Source organism: Pyrus communis, chromosome 12 (genome assembly GCF_963583255.1).
Source record: "Pyrus communis chromosome 12, drPyrComm1.1, whole genome shotgun sequence".
In the NCBI taxonomy this organism is placed as follows: domain Eukaryota; kingdom Viridiplantae; phylum Streptophyta; class Magnoliopsida; order Rosales; family Rosaceae; genus Pyrus; species Pyrus communis.
The window spans coordinates 435,889-454,229 of NC_084814.1; the positions used below are offsets into that span (position 1 = coordinate 435,889).

At 37.3% G+C, this 18,341-nt stretch overlaps 1 protein-coding gene across 2 annotated transcripts; it reads left to right on the forward strand.

The window, feature by feature from the left end:
* The first annotated feature begins 1,956 nt into the window (after positions 1 to 1,956).
* On the forward strand, positions 1,957 to 18,050 carry LOC137710807 (AT-rich interactive domain-containing protein 5-like). Of its 2 annotated transcripts, none has more exons than XR_011065011.1 (14): positions 1,957 to 2,341; positions 2,635 to 2,970; positions 3,130 to 3,269; positions 3,402 to 3,441; positions 5,199 to 5,251; positions 5,794 to 5,839; positions 6,300 to 6,392; positions 6,626 to 6,748; positions 6,866 to 6,917; positions 7,003 to 7,069; positions 7,591 to 7,657; positions 7,774 to 7,820; positions 16,789 to 16,881; positions 17,769 to 18,050. XR_011065011.1 is itself a non-coding variant. In XM_068449937.1 (14 exons), exons 2-14 carry the CDS (start codon positions 2,665 to 2,667, stop codon positions 17,862 to 17,864), a joined length of 1,227 nt encoding a protein of 408 aa, XP_068306038.1. In that variant the 5' UTR covers positions 1,957 to 2,341; positions 2,635 to 2,664; the 3' UTR covers positions 17,865 to 18,050. The 2 variants fall into 2 exon arrangements, 1 of the variants encoding a protein (XP_068306038.1); XM_068449937.1 differs by having other exon boundaries at positions 7,770 to 7,820.
* Positions 18,051 to 18,341: the final 291 nt, after the last annotated feature.

Sequence of the window (18,341 nt, forward strand, 5' to 3'; positions counted from 1 at the left end):
TTGTAGTTTGAATGCCCCAAGTAGAATATGCATTATGAAAACCTTACCTTCAAAGTTTGCATGCGTTAACACATAAGTAATTGGTAGAACTATATAGGATTGTCAATAGTGAAGGCTAAACTCTAGTGTTTTCCCTACTTAATTTTCTCTAAACCGATTGCTTTCTTTAATTTCATTATTGTTGATTTTAGGATTTTTAATTATTTACACTTGTTACTTTTAGTCAAAATTTCAATTTTTCTATAGCTTGTATTAAATAATTAACTAAGAATTGTTTTCAGCATAGTTGTTCATACCAGTCTATGAAGATTGACATTGCTTCAACCGTTTATACTACAATTTTTTTTTTTTAATAATTTTCTTGCAAGTAGTTTTATGTGATTTAACCCTTGATTATGCAGGTGGTGAAAAGCCTATCACCATTTCCTTCTTTATTTTATTGTGCCTTTCGCAAACCTTGACAAAAGTACGACGTTTTGCGGCAGTCAAGTAGTTCCCTTTGTTGCTATTAGCCAAATATTGATCGAGATTGTATTCCTATGATTGAATAAAACTTAAAAAGAGACTATTAATTATGTGTTTGAGTTCAATTGTTGGTTTCATTTATTATTTTGTTTCTAATGATTTTTTTTATCTTCATGTGGTGTCATATTATTGGTTTTGTGGTAATTATGTGTGTCGCATAAAAAAATTAACGGATTTAAATCGTAATGATTAAATTAATCGATTTTCAGGTTGAGAGATCAAAACGATGAGTTAAGTCAATTTTATAAACTATCTATAATAGAAATACTGTAAAAAAAGTATAACAAATATGAAAACAAACTACAACAATAAGACTCAATCTAAAGTTTAAAAGATAAATTGAGACTCACAAGTTTGAGGTGCCTTGTAAATAATAAAAGATGGAAGTTGACTACAAAATCCAAGGCAAAATTTTAGCCTAAGAACATCTCCAACTCTTGAGTTAAAATCTAAAATTTTTAGCTAAAAAAATTTAGGTTTTAACTAAAAAAAACATTTATAATTATTTTGGGTTAATTTTTTAGCCCTTGATTATTAAAGAATGAAGTTATGCTATTTTTTTTAAAGTAACTTTTGTTTAAAAAAATTATGTAAACTATCATAATTTAATTTTATGAACATTTTAATCTAAAATATTTAGATTCCGATAAATATTGAAAATCACAAAACCGACACCATGAAACTCATGAAACACAATGGATTTTAAAGTGTGCTACTAAGTATTGGTCTTTCTTTGCTGCAAAGTGTGCTACGAAGAAAAAGTTGGGAGAATTGTAGGAGAAAAGTGTTTTGTGTGGATGTTTGAACAAATACATAGATATTTATTGAGTTTCTGGGTGAATTTTGAGTTAGATATATTTTTTAATTATTATAGCCATTGGATTTAAATTTGGACTGTTAGATTTTTTTTTAATAGATTAGATTTGATCATATTAGATATCAATCGTTAAATTTAATAGATTTATAAATATAAAACAAAACATTAAATCACTTAAATGTATACCGTTGGATCCAACGGCCCATTTGAATGTCTGCCCTTGGATTAAAACAAAAGAGCTATTAAGCTCATTAATTGAACAAACAAGTGGGCGACAAACCCATGTGGGTGGGATTCAAAGCTGCGGTGCATGGGTGTGTTACTCAGAGTGTGCGCATCTCACTTGGGCGTTTGTGTTTCAACGTCTATCTTTCACTCGCACAAATGGGCCACACCATTAACCCAAACTAAAAAACTAGCCGGAATTTGCCTCAAATTTAAGTTTTAACCCAAAATCAAATTTTGGGCCAAAGATCAGAAAAGCTTAAATTTTGAGACTTACTTCAAAAAGATTGAAGTGAGTATAAAGGTTTATATTTGTTGTTGAGTTTCATTTTTGTTTTAGTAATGGGCCCATCGAACCGGCAGTAAAAGTAAATGGCTAATTGCCAGGTGTTGAGCATTGATTCATGTCCAGTCACTAGTCAGAGCTTCCTTCACGGCGGAAGGGAGCAGCAGAGAACAGAGTGTGAGAGAGACCTGCAATTGTGTCTGATTGTCTCCGTCAACTTGCCACCGGCGTTAAAATTTTCCTTATCCCGATCGATGGCGGTGATCGATCTGTAAATGCCATAACAGAATTCGTAAAACCTTTCCATATATTCCGTTTCCGGATAATTACAATTCCTTGTATTATCTATTTTTATTAAATTCTCTCTTGCTCTCTCTGTCTCTGCTCCCCCACTCTCCCACTTACCTGCATTATCTGCCATAATACGACGCCGTCGCCGTTGCACCTTCCGGCTCCACTCAGTCTCCGCCGCGACCTTTCCGTTACAGGCAAGCGTCCCTTCACTCCCCGCATTTCTCTACCCCTCAATTTCTTAGTATTATCATCAATTTTACGTTTGTTACTGTTAGGGTTTTGATTTCAGAAACTAATTGTGTAGAGCTGGGAAACAATTCAATTAAGCGCATTTCATTTTGTTTAAAGTTTGTGTTAAATCACCTGTCATTAACGGTGCCGGTGCCAGTGCTTGTGCTCGTGCATCCCTCTCGGGTTTTCTTCATACTGTGTTTATAAATAAAATGCAGTTTAGCTGAGTTATTATTATTATTATTGTTGCATTCAGATTTCAGAGGCTTGAATAAATATAGTTTAGATGGAGGACGAAGAAAAGTCACTCAGTGAATCGAATACCAAACAACACGCGTCCAAGGAGGATCAGACTGGGCAGCTACCTCAACCGGAAACCAACGATCAAGTTATGAGGGATGCTACTGAGGACAACCCGCCTACTCATGAGGCAAATGTTGATGATGTTAAAGTCAATGAGGCTCTTCTTAGTGATGTGCCCATAGAACACAAGGACAATGCCAGCAATGCCAGTGACAGGAATCAGCTTAAAACTATAGATGATAAACAAATGGGAGTGGGGGAGTTGAAGAATGGGTTGAACGATACTGAGGTACTCTACTTTGAGTATATACATGTCCAGACATAACGTTATTGCTTCTGAATGATTTTACTCAAATGAGTACTCTTAGTCCTGCAAAATTTCTCTTTTTTTCCCTTCACGTTTCCTGTTTCCTTTTCTACAACAATATTTTCCTTTTTTAATTTGCAGATGGCTGAGGCTGAGGAATCTGGGGATGGGACACCATCACAGCAAGCAGCATTTATGAAGGAGGTGGAAAGTTTCTACAGGGAGTACGCCTTGGAGTTTAAGGCCCCAAAGTTTTATGGAGAGCCGCTGAATTGCCTTAAGTAAGTTTCTGGTTATAATTATTTTCACTATTTAAGTCATGTTTACCTTTAGGGTATAAAAAGGGAGTTATGCGTGTCTGAAGGCTGAAATCAGGTGTTGACTAATTTCTGCATGCTTTTTGTGCGATGTAGGTTATGGAGAGCTGTTACTAGATTGGGTGGCTATGACGTGGTATGTATACATCTTGTTGCATGTTGGAATAATTAAAATTAATGCTCAGCATAATCATACATCTGTTGGCTATCATCGAGTTCTGATATGCATGTGCACAACAGTGCAAAGAACGCTTGCACTCAAGTAGATTTTGATTCAAGGCTTTACTGGTTTATAAGTTTAAGTGTTTTTACCAAACCATACCAAGCTTAATAAAGTTATGTTTGTCCTATCACTAATGTATTGTTTGGTGTCAGATGATGGGATAATATGATGGATGCATGGTCTTTTAATAAATTGTTTTTGTTACTTCAATATTGACCTTATTGGTTATACTAAATTAGGTGGCAGTTGAAATATAAAATGCTCATTCATGGTGTCTGAGGGAAAGTTCACCAACTATATACAGTGATTTTGGTAAATTTTGGTAACTTTGAGAAAATCAAGGTATTTCAACAACAACAAAGCCTTATCCCACTATGGCTAAGTAGTGTCGGTTGTATGAACCTAGAACGCCACTGTGCTCGGTTTTGCGCCAAGTCTTCCGTTAGCTCCAAGTACTCCGTGTCTTTTCTCAAAGTCTCTTTCCAACTCTTCCTAGGTCTTCCTTGTCCCCTTTTGCCCCAAGCCTCTGTCTCATAATCTCACTTTCTAACCAGAGCATTTGTAGGTCTTCGGTTCACATGTCCAAACCACCTTAACCAATTTTCTCTTTTCTTATCTTCAATTGCGGCCACTCCTACTTTACCTCGGATATCCTTGTTCTTAATCTTGTCCTTTCTTGCGTGCCCACACATCCAACAAAGCATTCTCTTCTTTGCTACACTCATTTTTTGCACGTGTTGATGCTTGACCCACCAACATTTCGTGCCTTAAAGCAGTGGTTTGGTGGCAGGAAGTTTGTGCTGAGCTGTTTCTAAGTACTAGTTTTAGCAGAACTGAGTTGGAGTTCTTGAGTAGAAAACTTATCCAAGTTGGAGTTCTTGGTACTCTGGTGGTGTTTCATCTTTGCGTCAATGATGCATACGAGTGGCACTTTCCTAATTTTTTTTTTCTTTCAAGAAGATAGGTTTGGAGTTATGAATGTCTTTTTGAGTCACTTTCACTTATCAGTAAGCCATTGGAACAGAGTCTTTTTCTGAGTTGTGTTCTGGACATGAATGAACTTTATGCAGTGGCTTGAATGTATACTTTCCTTAATTTGTTTGGGAACTTTCTATTATTCGATATTCTATTAATTGTGTGATTTGATTTGAGCTTTGTATCACTGTTGGATTTGGACTGACCTCTAGACTTCATGCAACTCTTACTTAAGACTTTGAATTGGAATAACGTTGACCAGAAAAACCTAGCTGACATGGAAGTGGACACTGACATCTTATTTGAATAGTCTTATGTAGGAAGTTGACCTTGGCCTTGAATACACAGGAAACTTTATTTTCTTCACATTCTTTGTTTCATCTATTAATCCATTATTCCTTTGTAGTAAACTTTGCCTTTTCCGTGCATGTTATATTGATGAATGCTAGAGGAATTATTGTTTCTTTTGTGCTATTAATAAGAGAATATTGTTATTTTATTTTATAATTATTTGCTCAAAATTCTAGCTGTCAAGGCTTTACTATTACTAAAGCCATAATTTATAAGCAACAAGTCCTAAGGAGTATTTATAATTTTTCTGAACGCTTGGTCATGTTTAATTTATGAATCTGGATGAAGTTAGATTAATTTATGTTTAAATATTTATTAATTGAGTTATACTATGGCAACTGTAGGTGACTGCATCAAAGTTATGGCGGCAAGTAGGAGAGTCCTTCCATCCCCCCAAGTAAGGAACATTATTTTTACAGTTTTTCTAGCAGTCATTTAGGACCTGCATTATTCTTATTAAAATTTCAGGACCTTGATCACTGCTATAAAAAATTTACAACCTTCTGACATTTGGGAGTTTGGATATCCTACTGTTGCAGGTTGTTGCAAATTTTGGTATGTAAGGTGCATATAGCCTGTGTTCCCAATAAAAAAGAAAAATATTTCTGTCATATAAATTTTAGAACCTGCAGTGCTTTGGCATTTGGAGTTTAGCCTTTTTTTTTTTCCTCTACTGGAGGTCATGATGGATTTTGGTTTGTAACTTGCATATAGCTCATGTCCCAGAAAGAAAAAGTTTCAGACAACTAACATTGTTACTGCTATGTTTCCATTCTTATCTTTTTATATTTTGGCTAGTAGCTTTATATAATCCTATGTTGCTGGATGTATTGCAGCTCCCTTTTATGTATTTATTTTCATCTTTAAATATCTGCACATCCAGTGTTCAATTTACCATCTCTCTCTCTCTCTCTCTCTCTCTCTCTCTCTCTCTCTCAGGACGTGCACAACAGTATCTTGGACATTCCGCATATTTTATGAAAAGGTAATGACTTTTCCTGGGACAAGAGGATCAGCAACTACAAATCTTTCCATAATAGATACTTGATCTTTTGGTAACCATTAACTCTTCACGATAGTACGTGTGCTTCTATTCATTTAGAAATTAGTAATGCTAACTGGGTAGTCATGACGTGCCGCATCCATAACATGACGTGGATATTTGTTAATGATTTAAAAAACTTTAGAATAGAGTATATTTGTTATTTCCTGTCCACATATGGGCGATAGGCTATATTTCTACACTGTGGTCAAAGGTGGAAAACTGATTCTCACAGGGAACTTGAGCCCACTTAAATGAATTCTATGAGTTTGTTACTATTAGACTCTGTTTCCCAGGTATATGGTCAAGGATTGTTTCAGTAATTGTATCAAATTGCTAGTTGTTGTGGAAGCTTTGTATTATTTCATGCGTCCTCTGTTCCTAAGCTTATCAACTTGTGCAGGCACTTTTGGAATATGAGAAGCATAAGAGGAAAATTGGTGAGCTTCGACTTCCTGTTGGACCTATCACTCAGTCTACAAGTGTTGAGAAGGAGGTGAATTTTCCATTTGTTTACATTTTAGTTCTTTGATTGCATCTGGATTTTCCACTTTTTTTGCTAGGTTAATAGGATTGTTGAATTAACTGACCAGAAAATTTTCATGGTGTTGTAACTGTTGTAGTTGCCTTTCTGAATGTTCAGCATCAGGCCTCTTAACTGCATAGTTGTATACAACGGACACCTGTCCCTTCCTCTTCCATTGACACTTATATTTTTCTTTTGTGTAGGCAAGTGCTCATCAAGCTCCTGGATCAGGCAGGGCACGAAGGGATGCTGCAGCTCGTGCAATGCAGGGTTGGCATGCACAGCGTCTTGTTGGATATGGTGAGGTTGCCGAGCCTACTATTAAGGTTTGTTGATTCTCTTTGTCTCACTATAATGATTGTACTTATTATTGTATGCCTGGAAAAGTTGCATGCCATTTAACACGGTTCAAAATTTTCTTTTGAAATTTCATTTACTTACAGGACAAGCACTTGAGTTCTACCCCAAAGCGTGAAAAGAATCTTAAAAGCATTGGTATGTTCCCTTGCAATGAAAATTCTTCTGGCTAATCAATATTTTATTGCTTAAAATGCATTTACTGTTTACATTGTCTTGTCAGGTTCGGTTAAACACAGGACACCAACAAACCTGGAGCTTTCAACTGCAAATATTGAGGCAGATAAGCAGTTAAGATCATTACTTGCTGGTCATTTTTGTAAATATATTTATTTTGCTATGATTTCTCTGTTCTTGACCAACTCTTCTCCTTACTTGTTCCAGTTGAATGTTTTTACTTTCATGCGTTGCTAAAAAGTGATGGTGTGTTAACATTCATTTGAAATTTGTGGAGTCTGTTTTGTTATGCTTGAATTTGAATAAACTTTAAGAATACTTGTGCACAGTTTTTCAATGGTAACTCTCTATTTGCATATAAGAAGCAAAGGACTTTAACAAAGAAATTGAGATTTTACTCATTGGACATTTGAGTGCCCTTTGTACATTGGGTGCTGATAGTGGAAGAAATAATATGAACCTTTTAAGAAGGCTGTTAATATGTACCATTCCTTAGCTGACTCAAAACTTACTCATTCTATAAAGTACTTTGCTAAGTACATCTCAGGCAACAAATTTGTGTGCACGGCTGCATTTATTTACCCTCTTGTTTTTTTCCTCATCAAATCATTGGGACATGGTTTTCATCTGGTAGGGTAGTCACAACTGTTGTTGATCTTGGACCTCCAGCTGATTGGGTGAAGATCAATGTACTAGAAACTGTAAGTGTGTTTGTGTATTCTTTTTCCTAATATGCTTCCCTATATTGTAAATTTTAGTGAGTTGCTGGCTATCTTCTGTTGGTCCTGACTACTTTCATCTCTACATGCTCAGAAAGATTGCTTTGAGGTATATGCTTTGGTTCCTGGTCTTCTGCGTGAGGAGGTAAACCCTTGTCACCCTCTTCCTTTTGCTCTTCTATTTACTTCTCTTTTGTGCTGGTTTATATGTTGTATGATAACATGGGGATTTTTGCATGATCTTTTTTAATAGTTATGATTGATGGCTATGATTAATTAGATGAACTGTTATGGTTATGTTAAGATATTTTATTACCACACTTCTGAAGTTAATTCATTCACAAGTATTGTGGCCACTGGTAACGATATTCTTTATTTATTCTTTTTATTTATTAAATATATTGAAAGGCATTAACTGCGTTTTGGTCCTGCAAGGTTAGGCTTAAGCCTTTCAGGACAGGGATTACTTTAATAAGAAATAAATAAATAATGCACGGTAACGGTACTAACTGTCATTGAAGCATAATACTTAGTCCTCAAAACATAAAATACTCAATTACTCATACTTTAAAGAAATCCGAATGAAACAATCCAAGTTGAACCCTTGCTTCTCAAATAATTACGGAATATTTTTTTAGCAAGACAGCACCGTCAACATAGCATTACCAACAGATGAACAGATTGAGTTACATATGTAGAAATTATCAATGTTAACAACACAAAACAGTGCTAAATATTAGCGTAGGTCATATATTTATTCTGTTGAAAAAACCCCTTTCACTGGACCTTGTTCTTTGATGTAACTAACGGCAATAGACTAAACTAGCAAATATAGAAAACTTAGAAACACACAAGAATTATACTGGTTCGGCAGAACTTATGCCTACGTCCAGTTGTGATTTCCCTAGGTAAAGAAATCACCGCTTCTTTGATTAATAATAGAGATTACAGAACTTATGCAAACCCTAGAACTAATCTCAAACCTCTCTGCTGTTTGGCTGTTTTCTCTCTGCTGTTTTGCTGTTTTCTCTCTGCTGAAAATCAGCCTTGCCGCACCCTATTTATAGATATAGGGTTGGCTTACATGTCCTTTACAGATTATAATTCCTATTCTAAGTGGAATAGGAATTTAGACTTCCCTTCCAATTCCAAATAGACTTCTAGGATTTCTAATCTACATTGAATAAGGAAACTAAGATTCTTTCCTAGCCCTTTTAGGAGAAGAATTGGTGCACCCTTTCCCTAAAACAATCCTAAACAGAAAAGGACACAAACTGACGAGCCAAAAACTAACAATCTCCACCTTGGTCAGTCAAACCAAGTCTTGATCGTTTGCACCTCAGAGTATCTTTGAACCTTCTTGAAGTAGCTCTGGAAAAACTTCAAGAGTCTTCACCTTGGCAACCTCCTTCTTGCCTCATTGCACCTCAGGTGAGGAGGTGCTCCACTTTAATCAATCAACGAGATTGATCAAGTTCAAACAATGCTTGAACTTCTTGGCCGGCACTATCTTTGTAAGGAAATCTGCGGCATTGTCATCCGTATGTACCTTTTCAATCCAAATTTCCTTAGACTCCATCCAATCTCTGATTCTGTGATATCTTGCTTCAATGTGCTTTGATCTTCCAGAAAAAACCTGATTCTTTGCCAAGTGAATGGCACTTTGACTATCACACTTAAGCTTCACACAATCTTGATTGATTCCCATTTGACTTACCAAGCCACTAAGCCAAATTGCTTCCTTTCCAGCTTCGGCCAATGCAATATACTCTGCCTCTGTGGTCGATAAAGCTGTAATTGGTTGCAGTAGTGCCCTCCAACTGATTGGTCCTCCTGCGCATGTAAACACATAACCAGAAGTTGACCTTCTCTTGTCCAAGTCCCCTGCATAATCGGCATCCACATATCCTAACACCCCTGCATTTTCCTTTTGCTTCTCAAACATAATCCTTTGTCGCCAAGAACCCTTCAAATAACGCAAAATCCACTTGACTACATCCCAATGTTGCTTTCCTGGATTTGCCATGTATCTGGAAACGACACTGATTGCTTGAGCTATGTCAGGACGTGTGCATACCATTGCATACATGAGGCAGCCCACAGCATTAGCATAAGGCACCTTCTTCATTTCTTGTTGCTCTTCCTCGGACATAGGACACTGTTGTCCACTTAACCTGAAGTGAGTTGCCAAAGGAGTCGAAACTACCTTTGCTTCTTGCATGTTGAACTTCTCAAGAACCTTCTGAATATACTTGGCTTGTGATATCCAAATCCTTCCAGCGGTCCTATCTCTCTGAATTTCCATGCCAAGGATCTTCTGTGCGGCACCTAGATCCTTCATGTCGAACTCCTCGCTCAACATCCTTTTCAAGTCTTGAATTCTAGACTTGTCTTGACAAGCAATTAACATGTCATCCACATATAGCAATAGCAATATGATCATCCCATCTTGGAACACATGATAGTACACACAACAGTCATACAAACACCTTCTAAAATTAATTTTCAGCATGAATGAATCAAACCTCTTGTACCACTGTCTTGGAGACTGTTTCAGGCCATACAGGGACTTTCTTAGCTGACATACTAGGTTTTCTTTCCCATATTCAACAAACCCTTCTGGTTGAGCCATGAATATCGTCTCCTCTAAATCCCCATGAAGAAACGCTGTCTTCACATCCATCTGCTCAATCTCCATGTCATGCTGAGCTGCCATTGCTAAAAGCAATCGGATAGAAGTATGCTTGACTACAGGTGAAAAGATCTCATCATAATCCACCCCTTCCTTTTGTGAGTACCCCTTAGCCACGAGCCTTGCTTTGAATCTCACGGCATCTTGTTCATGTAGTCCTTCCTTTTTCCTAAATACCCACTTGCATCCAACTAGCTTTCTGTCTTTGGGTTTAGGAACCAACTCCCAAACAGAGTTCTTGTAAAGAGACTCCATTTCCTTTGTCATAGCACTTATCCAACTATCTCGCTCATCACTTGCTATAGCTTCTCGATAAGTAGTCGGATCTCCTTGACTAATGTTAAGAGCATAATTAACTTCGTTTTGGTCAAACCCAAACCTGTCAAGTTTCTTCTTGTTCCGCTTAGGTTTGTCCAGTGCTATGCATCTTTGGAATGCAGGTGGATTGTTGGGTGGAGTTTGACTCCTTTGGGATATCTGGCGGATTGGAGTACCTTCAATCTGTCCTGTTTCTTGCTCCACCTGATTCCTAACTGGTGAATGATGCTGATGCTCTTCTTCTTCCTCAAAACCATCAGATTCGGCCTCTTGCTCAATTTGCTCCACCTGAGCTTCTTCTTCATCTGAACTGATTAACGGAATCTTTGTTGCTTCAATTGCAGCATCATCCTTCTTCTCCCTACTGCTCTCAACTTTATTCAGAGGCATGGTTGTCTCATCAAAGACAACATCTCGACTGACAACCTTTTTCCTGTTGTTGAAATCCCAAAGTTTGAAACCCTTCACTCCTTTCTCAAAGCCTAGGAATATGCAATGTATAGACTTCGGTTTGAGCTTGGACCTTTCATCACTTGGAATATGTGCATAAGCACTACAGCCGAACACCCTGAGCTTGGAATAATCCACCGGCTTCTCAGACCATACCTCTTCTGCACTCTTAAAACCGAGAACTGTAGATGGTGATTTGTTAATCAAATAACTTGCATGATTAACAGCCTCTGCCCAAAAACTATCAGGCAATCCTGCATGAAATCGCATGCTCCTTTCTCTCTCCATGAGAGTTCGGTTCATCCTCTCAGCAGCTCCATTTTGTTGGGGATTCTTCTTTACTGTGAAGTGCCTTATGATGCCTTCCTGCTTGCAGTAATCGGTGAACTCATTACTTGTATATTCACCTCCATTGTCACTTCTCAGATACTTGATCTTTCTTCCAGTTTGATTCTCGGTTTCTGTTTTCCATTCCTTGAACTTTGCAAAAACCTCGGATTTCTGCTTCATGAAATAAATCCAAACCTTCCTAGAAAAATCATCCATGAAAGTAACAAAATACCTGGCTCCACCATTTGATTTAGTTGGAGCAGGACCCCAAACATCTGAGTGAATATAGCTGAGTTGCTCCTTACTTCGGCTATCTGCATTGCTACTTGCGAATGATACCTTTCTTTGCTTCCCAAGAACACAGTATTCACAAAAGTCCAGTTTACAAGCTGACACGCCTTCCAACAGGCCTTGCTTGTGTAATTCTTGCAATCCCTTCTGGCTTATGTGCCCGAGCCTATGATGCCATAGTTCAGTCTTGTCTTCTATACTTTGATTTACAGAAACAGCTGCTCCCCCGACTATAGTGGTCCCAATTAACTTATACAACTTATTGGGTTGTAGGTCACCCTGCATTACCACTAGCGATCCTTTGGTTACCCTGAGTCTTCCTTTTTTAGACTTGTACCCATAACCGGCCTCATCTAAAGTACCCAAGGAAATCAAATTCTTTCTTAGTCTAGGGACATACCTGACGTTCCCTAAAGCTCGTATCATCCCATCGAACATTCTGATTCGAACAGTGCCGATTCCTCTTACAGGACATGAAGAATCATCCCCCATTAAGACTTCCCCGCTGCTGACTTCTTTGAAAGTATCGAACCATTCTTTTACTGCACACATATGAAACGTGCATCCAGTATCCAAAATCCAATTGAAAGCCTTGGAGCCCGATGTTACCGAAAGAAGTTCCCCGTCACTCTCATGTTCAGTGACTGCACTAGCGGAACCTGAGCTTCCTTCCATCTTGGCTTTCTTTTCTTTCCAAATCTTGCAGTTCCTCTTCCAATGATCGGCTGAACCACATTCGAAGCAACCTTCCTTCTTTTCCTTTTTCTTCTTGGATTTTGACCTACCTCTGTTGCCAATTTTCTCTTCTCTTGTCTTTTCCCGCCCCCTCTCCTTGCCTTTGGCATAAAGGCCTTGAGAGCTTTCAGTTATATCATCTAGTTTAGCATATGACTGAAGAGCTTGAATTACGTCTTCAAGCTTCAAGGACTCTTTTCCAAACATTAGAGTTGTTCGAAAGTGCTTGAAAGACGAAGGTAGAGACCTTAGCAGGATGATAGCCATATCATCATCTTTGTAAGTTTCTTCGACTTTCTGAAGATTAGCTATGCAATTCTGGAACCTGCATACGTGATCTTCAATATCACCTCCTTCTTCTAGTCGAAGCCCGAATAGTTCATCCTTTAGAAAAAGTTTATTGGACACGGTTTTTCCCATATAAACATTCTCCAATTTTTCCCATGCTTCCTGGGCAGACATCTTTTCGGTGATGTGTGACCGAACTGATCTTGTGAGATGGATCTCGATGGAACTCTTGGCCTTCTTGAGAACCTTATTCCATGCTGCTTCTGTCATGCTTTCCGGCTTCTTACCATCAAGTGCATCATCCAAATCCTGCTGTATCAGTACGTTCTTCATCATCCTTTGCCAGTCCGTGAAGTCATCCTTGCCGTCAAAGGGTTTTAACGCAGGTCCTTGATCCGCATTCATCTTCCCTTTTAACATCGTAGAACACCTTGATCCTAGCTCTTGATACCAATTGTTGAAAAAACCCCTTTCACTGGACCTTGTTCTTTGATGTAACTAACGGCAATAGACTAAACTAGCAAATATAGAAAACTTAGAAACACACAAGAATTATACTGGTTCGGCAGAACTTATGCCTACGTCCAGTTGTGATTTCCCTAGGTAGAGAAATCACCGCTTCTTTGATTAATAATAGAGATTACAGAACTTATGCAAACCCTAGAACTAATCTCAAACCTCTCTGCTGTTTGGCTGTTTTCTCTCTGCTGTTTTGCTGTTTTCTCTCTGCTGAAAATCAGCCTTGCCGCACCCTATTTATAGATATAGGGTTGGCTTACATGTCCTTTACAAATTATAATTCCTATTCTAAGTGGAATAGGAATTTAGACTTCCTTTCCAATTCCAAATAGACTTCTAGGATTTCTAATCTACATTGAATAAGGAAACTAAGATTCTTTCCTAGCCCTTTTAGGAGAAGAATTGGTGCACCCTTTCCCTAAAACAATCCTAAACAGAAAAGGACACAAACTGACGAGCCAAAAACTAACATATTCAGTTCTGTTCAGACTAAAGTATTAGTCTACTAGACATGTTTGAGGTGGCTGGAATAGAAACATAAACATAATAGTAAAGGAAAAACAAAGAAGGAATATAGAAGAGAGCTGTTGAGAAGCTGAGCTATTCCTATTGGAGTGTAAAAGAGAAAAGAAAAACAAGGAGTATGGTATGGAGGTGCATGAAGTGGAGATGGGAGTTTGCTGGTTTGCTTCTTGTGGGAGTGAGGCATGGAGGTGGGTTTGAAAGATCTGGGATGCAATGCTAAGGGGGAGAAGATAAAAGGGGAAAAGTACATGTTTTAAAATCAGCTTACTAAAAAGAAGACAGCTGTTAGACCTCAACATTCAGTTTAGTAAAGATGTTTGTTTCATTTGAAAGGACATGAGAAATGAACCAAATGGCATTGTATTGCATAAAAATTTCAAAGGGTGCGGACTCATCTTCTTTGCGAAACCCTAAACCTCAAACTTTGCAGCCACCTTGCTTGCATCGTGTATGCCGAATGGGAAATCAGTTAAAGAAATGGTGCCTAGAGGCAAGTTGTGGGTGTTTTGTCTTAATTCTAGGCTCAGTATTAATCTCCATCTTTGACCTGTTCTTTGCAATGCTAGGCTCAGTATTTTAGTTGGTGCTCCATGATTGGGTTTGCTAAAAGATCCATTGGATGGTCCGCCATCATTCCCTTTCTTTTAAAATTAATTTGTCAGTATATCAAAGTCTTCAATGGTGGACACCTTCATTGACTGGCTGAACTTCTGCCACATTTGAATGTTATTGACACCTCCATGCCTTGAGGTAGTTATACTTGGTAAGCATTTTCACCATGATGCTTTAGTAGTCGAAATGGACACTTTGCCTTTTATTAATAGAGCATGCACATGAATATCTGCTTGGGTTTCTTCCAAATTTTCCTAGATAGAGAGGTAGTTGGCATTTTTTCCCTTGTGCATTTACCCACACTTCCTCACAATGGACCCAAAATTACCTTTGTCACATCATTCAGGTTTGTATTGATGTTCCGGAAACCATAATAGAGAGTTTCTCCATCATGTTGCCGAGGCCTCTGTAGTAAGAGATGGCAAGCATCCATAGCACTAGCATCACATATTTTGATAAAACTTCGACATAGAGAATGATACAAGGCAATGAACATTGACTTTTACCTCAATCCCTTTTTTGAACCAAGAAAACCTGTAAAAAGTGGGAAATTCTTAGTTTTAAGTTTGAGCTTGTCAAGCATTTCTAGTGATATTTTGTTATTTAAACTTCCATCAATGATCACATTGCATAACCTCCCATTGGGAGCCAATCTGGTGTGTTGGTTCACCAGTCTTTTCCTTCAACATATAAGTCTTCAATCTTCATACTTAGTTGATTCACAAGAGCTTCTATATTATAACTCCATCTATTCATTCTAAAACAGGATCTTGATCCTCTGTTTAAGAATCTTCCAAAAACTGAGCTTGCTTGACAAGATTTAGGAAGTTAATATATGAACATTGCTTGTACATGTCAACCGGGCCACTTGTAATTCTTAGTCAGTTGGTGTTTGAATATCTGTTTCCCTTTTCAAAGGCCTATGAATTCATCTATTCTCTTCCTTGGACTGGATAGTAAGATGTCTTTGAATTACGACTGACAAAACCATTAGTCGTTTAACTAATTTTTTGCTTTGATGTTTCCACCTCTGTTGCCAGTTTATAGAGTCCATAATACAATCAATATGATTGTAAGGTGCCCACATTATAAATTTCCATATGTAATCCCGCTAAGTAACATGTCCATGATTTGGTCCTCCTGTTGATTTAGGCCACAACAAATCATGAGTAAATCAAAAGAGATTTCCAAAGCCTTAACTTTGTCAGATGGAGAGAAGGTATTCCATGTAAATGAACATTGAAGTCGAATAATAAGTTATGAAGAAACGAATTTTTATTGCAATGAAACAATAAAAAAAAAACAAAAGCGGACAAGAAGTCCGCAAAGGCACAAACAAAACAAGATAAATAGCACCATCACCCATACATTTAGAAACTATAAAAACAACACAAAACTAACTAATAGCCGTATTCCAGTTATGCCAAATTTTTGAAAAAGACAAATCTCTAAATTTTGTAGTAACCGAAGCCCACAGAGATGATCATAACCTCACATATCCTCCCTTTTACTGCCTTCGTTGTCCTAAAGAACAAAAAAGGTGTCCAAAGCGTTGGCTTTGTTAATTTCTTAATCTCCCTCATTGATTGGTCCTATGTGATGCTAGGTTCATTGGATGATAATGTGTCTCCATATCATCCACATCTCCTTTAAACTTTGTGACTGGCAGAGGAAGTTAATCATGTGGCACTTGGGCCATTTGCATAAATGTGTATCTCCCTTTTCATGCATGTCTTTATGCAGTATTTACGCTCGTGTGTCTGAATATGGAAGAAACTAAAGGCCCATTTGATAACCATTTTGCATTTAGTTTTTGGTTTTCACTTTTTGTGCTTGGGATATGAGGAAAGTATATGGGGGAAAGGTGGGATGAAGAGGGGTGATGCGAGTTTATTTTCCAAATTCTAAATTTCTATGCTATGAATCCAAAATGAGGGAATTGGGGCACGTTAATTTATAAATTTTGACTTTTGTCCAAATTCCAAGTTTATTTTCCTCATCCAAACAGAGGAGGGTAAGTGAAAAGAACTGAAAGTAGTTTTTATTTATTTATTTATTTTTATTTTTGTAATTTTCATTTTGTATATATACCTCTTCTATATCTGTCTCACCATCTTTCCTCCACCCTTCTATACACGTCACTTCTCCCATGTATTTCCCCTTTTCTCTCAAACAAAAAAAAAAAATTGAAAACTAAAAACTATTAACGAAATGATTATCAAACGGGATCTAAATTGTTTAATTGTCCTTAAATATGCATAATATAGCATCAGTTGGCGTCTGGTTGGAAATTTTCCGCACCATCATTTTTGACATGAAGATAGTTGTCCTAATCTATGGCGTTCCTCCCCAGGTCCGAGTTCAATCAGATCCAGCTGGACGTCTTGTTATAACAGGTCAACCAGAGCAGATTGACAATCCTTGGGGTATTACACCATTTAAGAAGGTATCTAATACTTCCTATTAGCTTCTATGGTTCGTGCTTGGCTCAGAAATAAATATATATTACCTGTGGGAACCCAAGGAACCCAAAAACCCGAAGATTGTTCATCCATATTTCCAAATTAGCGGAAAAGATGAAAACAATGAAGGGAAGAAAAAAACACGGTATTGAATGGGGGATGTCATTGGCAATCCAAATAGTCATCATGGACTCCTTCCTAATAGAAATCAATGGAGGGAGAGGTGCATGATGACAATTTTGGAGTGCTAATAACAATGCTGAACTGAATAACAAGGGCTTTATGGCTATGAAATGGGTAATTTTATGAGATTTTCACAGTTTAGTTGGTATAAGAAACTTATACCTAAAATATGTTATCCGTCGATTATCTATGTACAGAGGATGAAGTTATCATACAAGTTATTGTAAACAACATGTTTTATAGATGCATATGGTAATATGTAAATACTTGCAGACACATATGTGCAATCTTTGTACAATAATGATGATGTCATGCTTTCTTAAGTTATGGACATCCCTGCAAAAGATAATAATCATCCAAATCCGAAACTGTTTGGTGAACTTGTAGTTCAAGCTGAAAAATTATCATAAATTGTTGATCCAAGAATAGGATTCAAATCCTTTCCCAATCTTGCTCTAGTTACCCAAAGTGCGGTGCAGGTTGGATCTGTCTCAGGTTGTTTGGGTTTGTCCGAACCAATGCCAGCTCCCACGATAATCTATTTTGGACCAAAGCTTTGATTTCTGGGTTTTAAACAAATCCTATCTAGTATCTACCATGAGTGAATGCTTTGATTTAACAGTTTATTACAAGTTTTGATATCTATTTTGATTACAGTTACAAATGCAGTTTATGTTGCGTTTTACAGGTTGTGAGCTTACCTGGAAAAATTGATCCCCTTCAAACATCTGCTGTAGTTAGCCTGCATGGGCGGTTATTCGTGCGTGTTCCTTTTGAACAGTGATGGGGTTTGAAATTTCATCGCATGTCGTGGATCAGTTGAATACTTTTTTAGGGTGTTGCAATATTATTGTTCTTGTTTTTTTTTTTTTTTTGGAAAAATATTATTGTTCTTGTTTTTCTTCTTTTTGGGGCTGTGAAAGAATGTTGCAACTAGTTCAGTTGGTGTTAATGCATGCTAGTTTATCAACTTGATTTACTTCCGATTTTAGGTTTAGTTCAATTATTTTTTAATATTTTAAAATAACTAAAGTTGCGTGGGTTGAACTTGAAGCCGACTCGTTTAGTGGTCTATGTCGACATAAAGAACCAACTAGACCTTTCAAAGACTATTATTAAATGTAGCCCTCCTCCTAGTCCTTATTTTTGGGGTTTAGCTTTTCAGTTACAATAACTGATTCAAATTCAATGGTTAAATTTGAAAACATTCAAAGGTGGTTTAATTAACTAATAAATTTAAAGTATAAACTTAAAAATAATA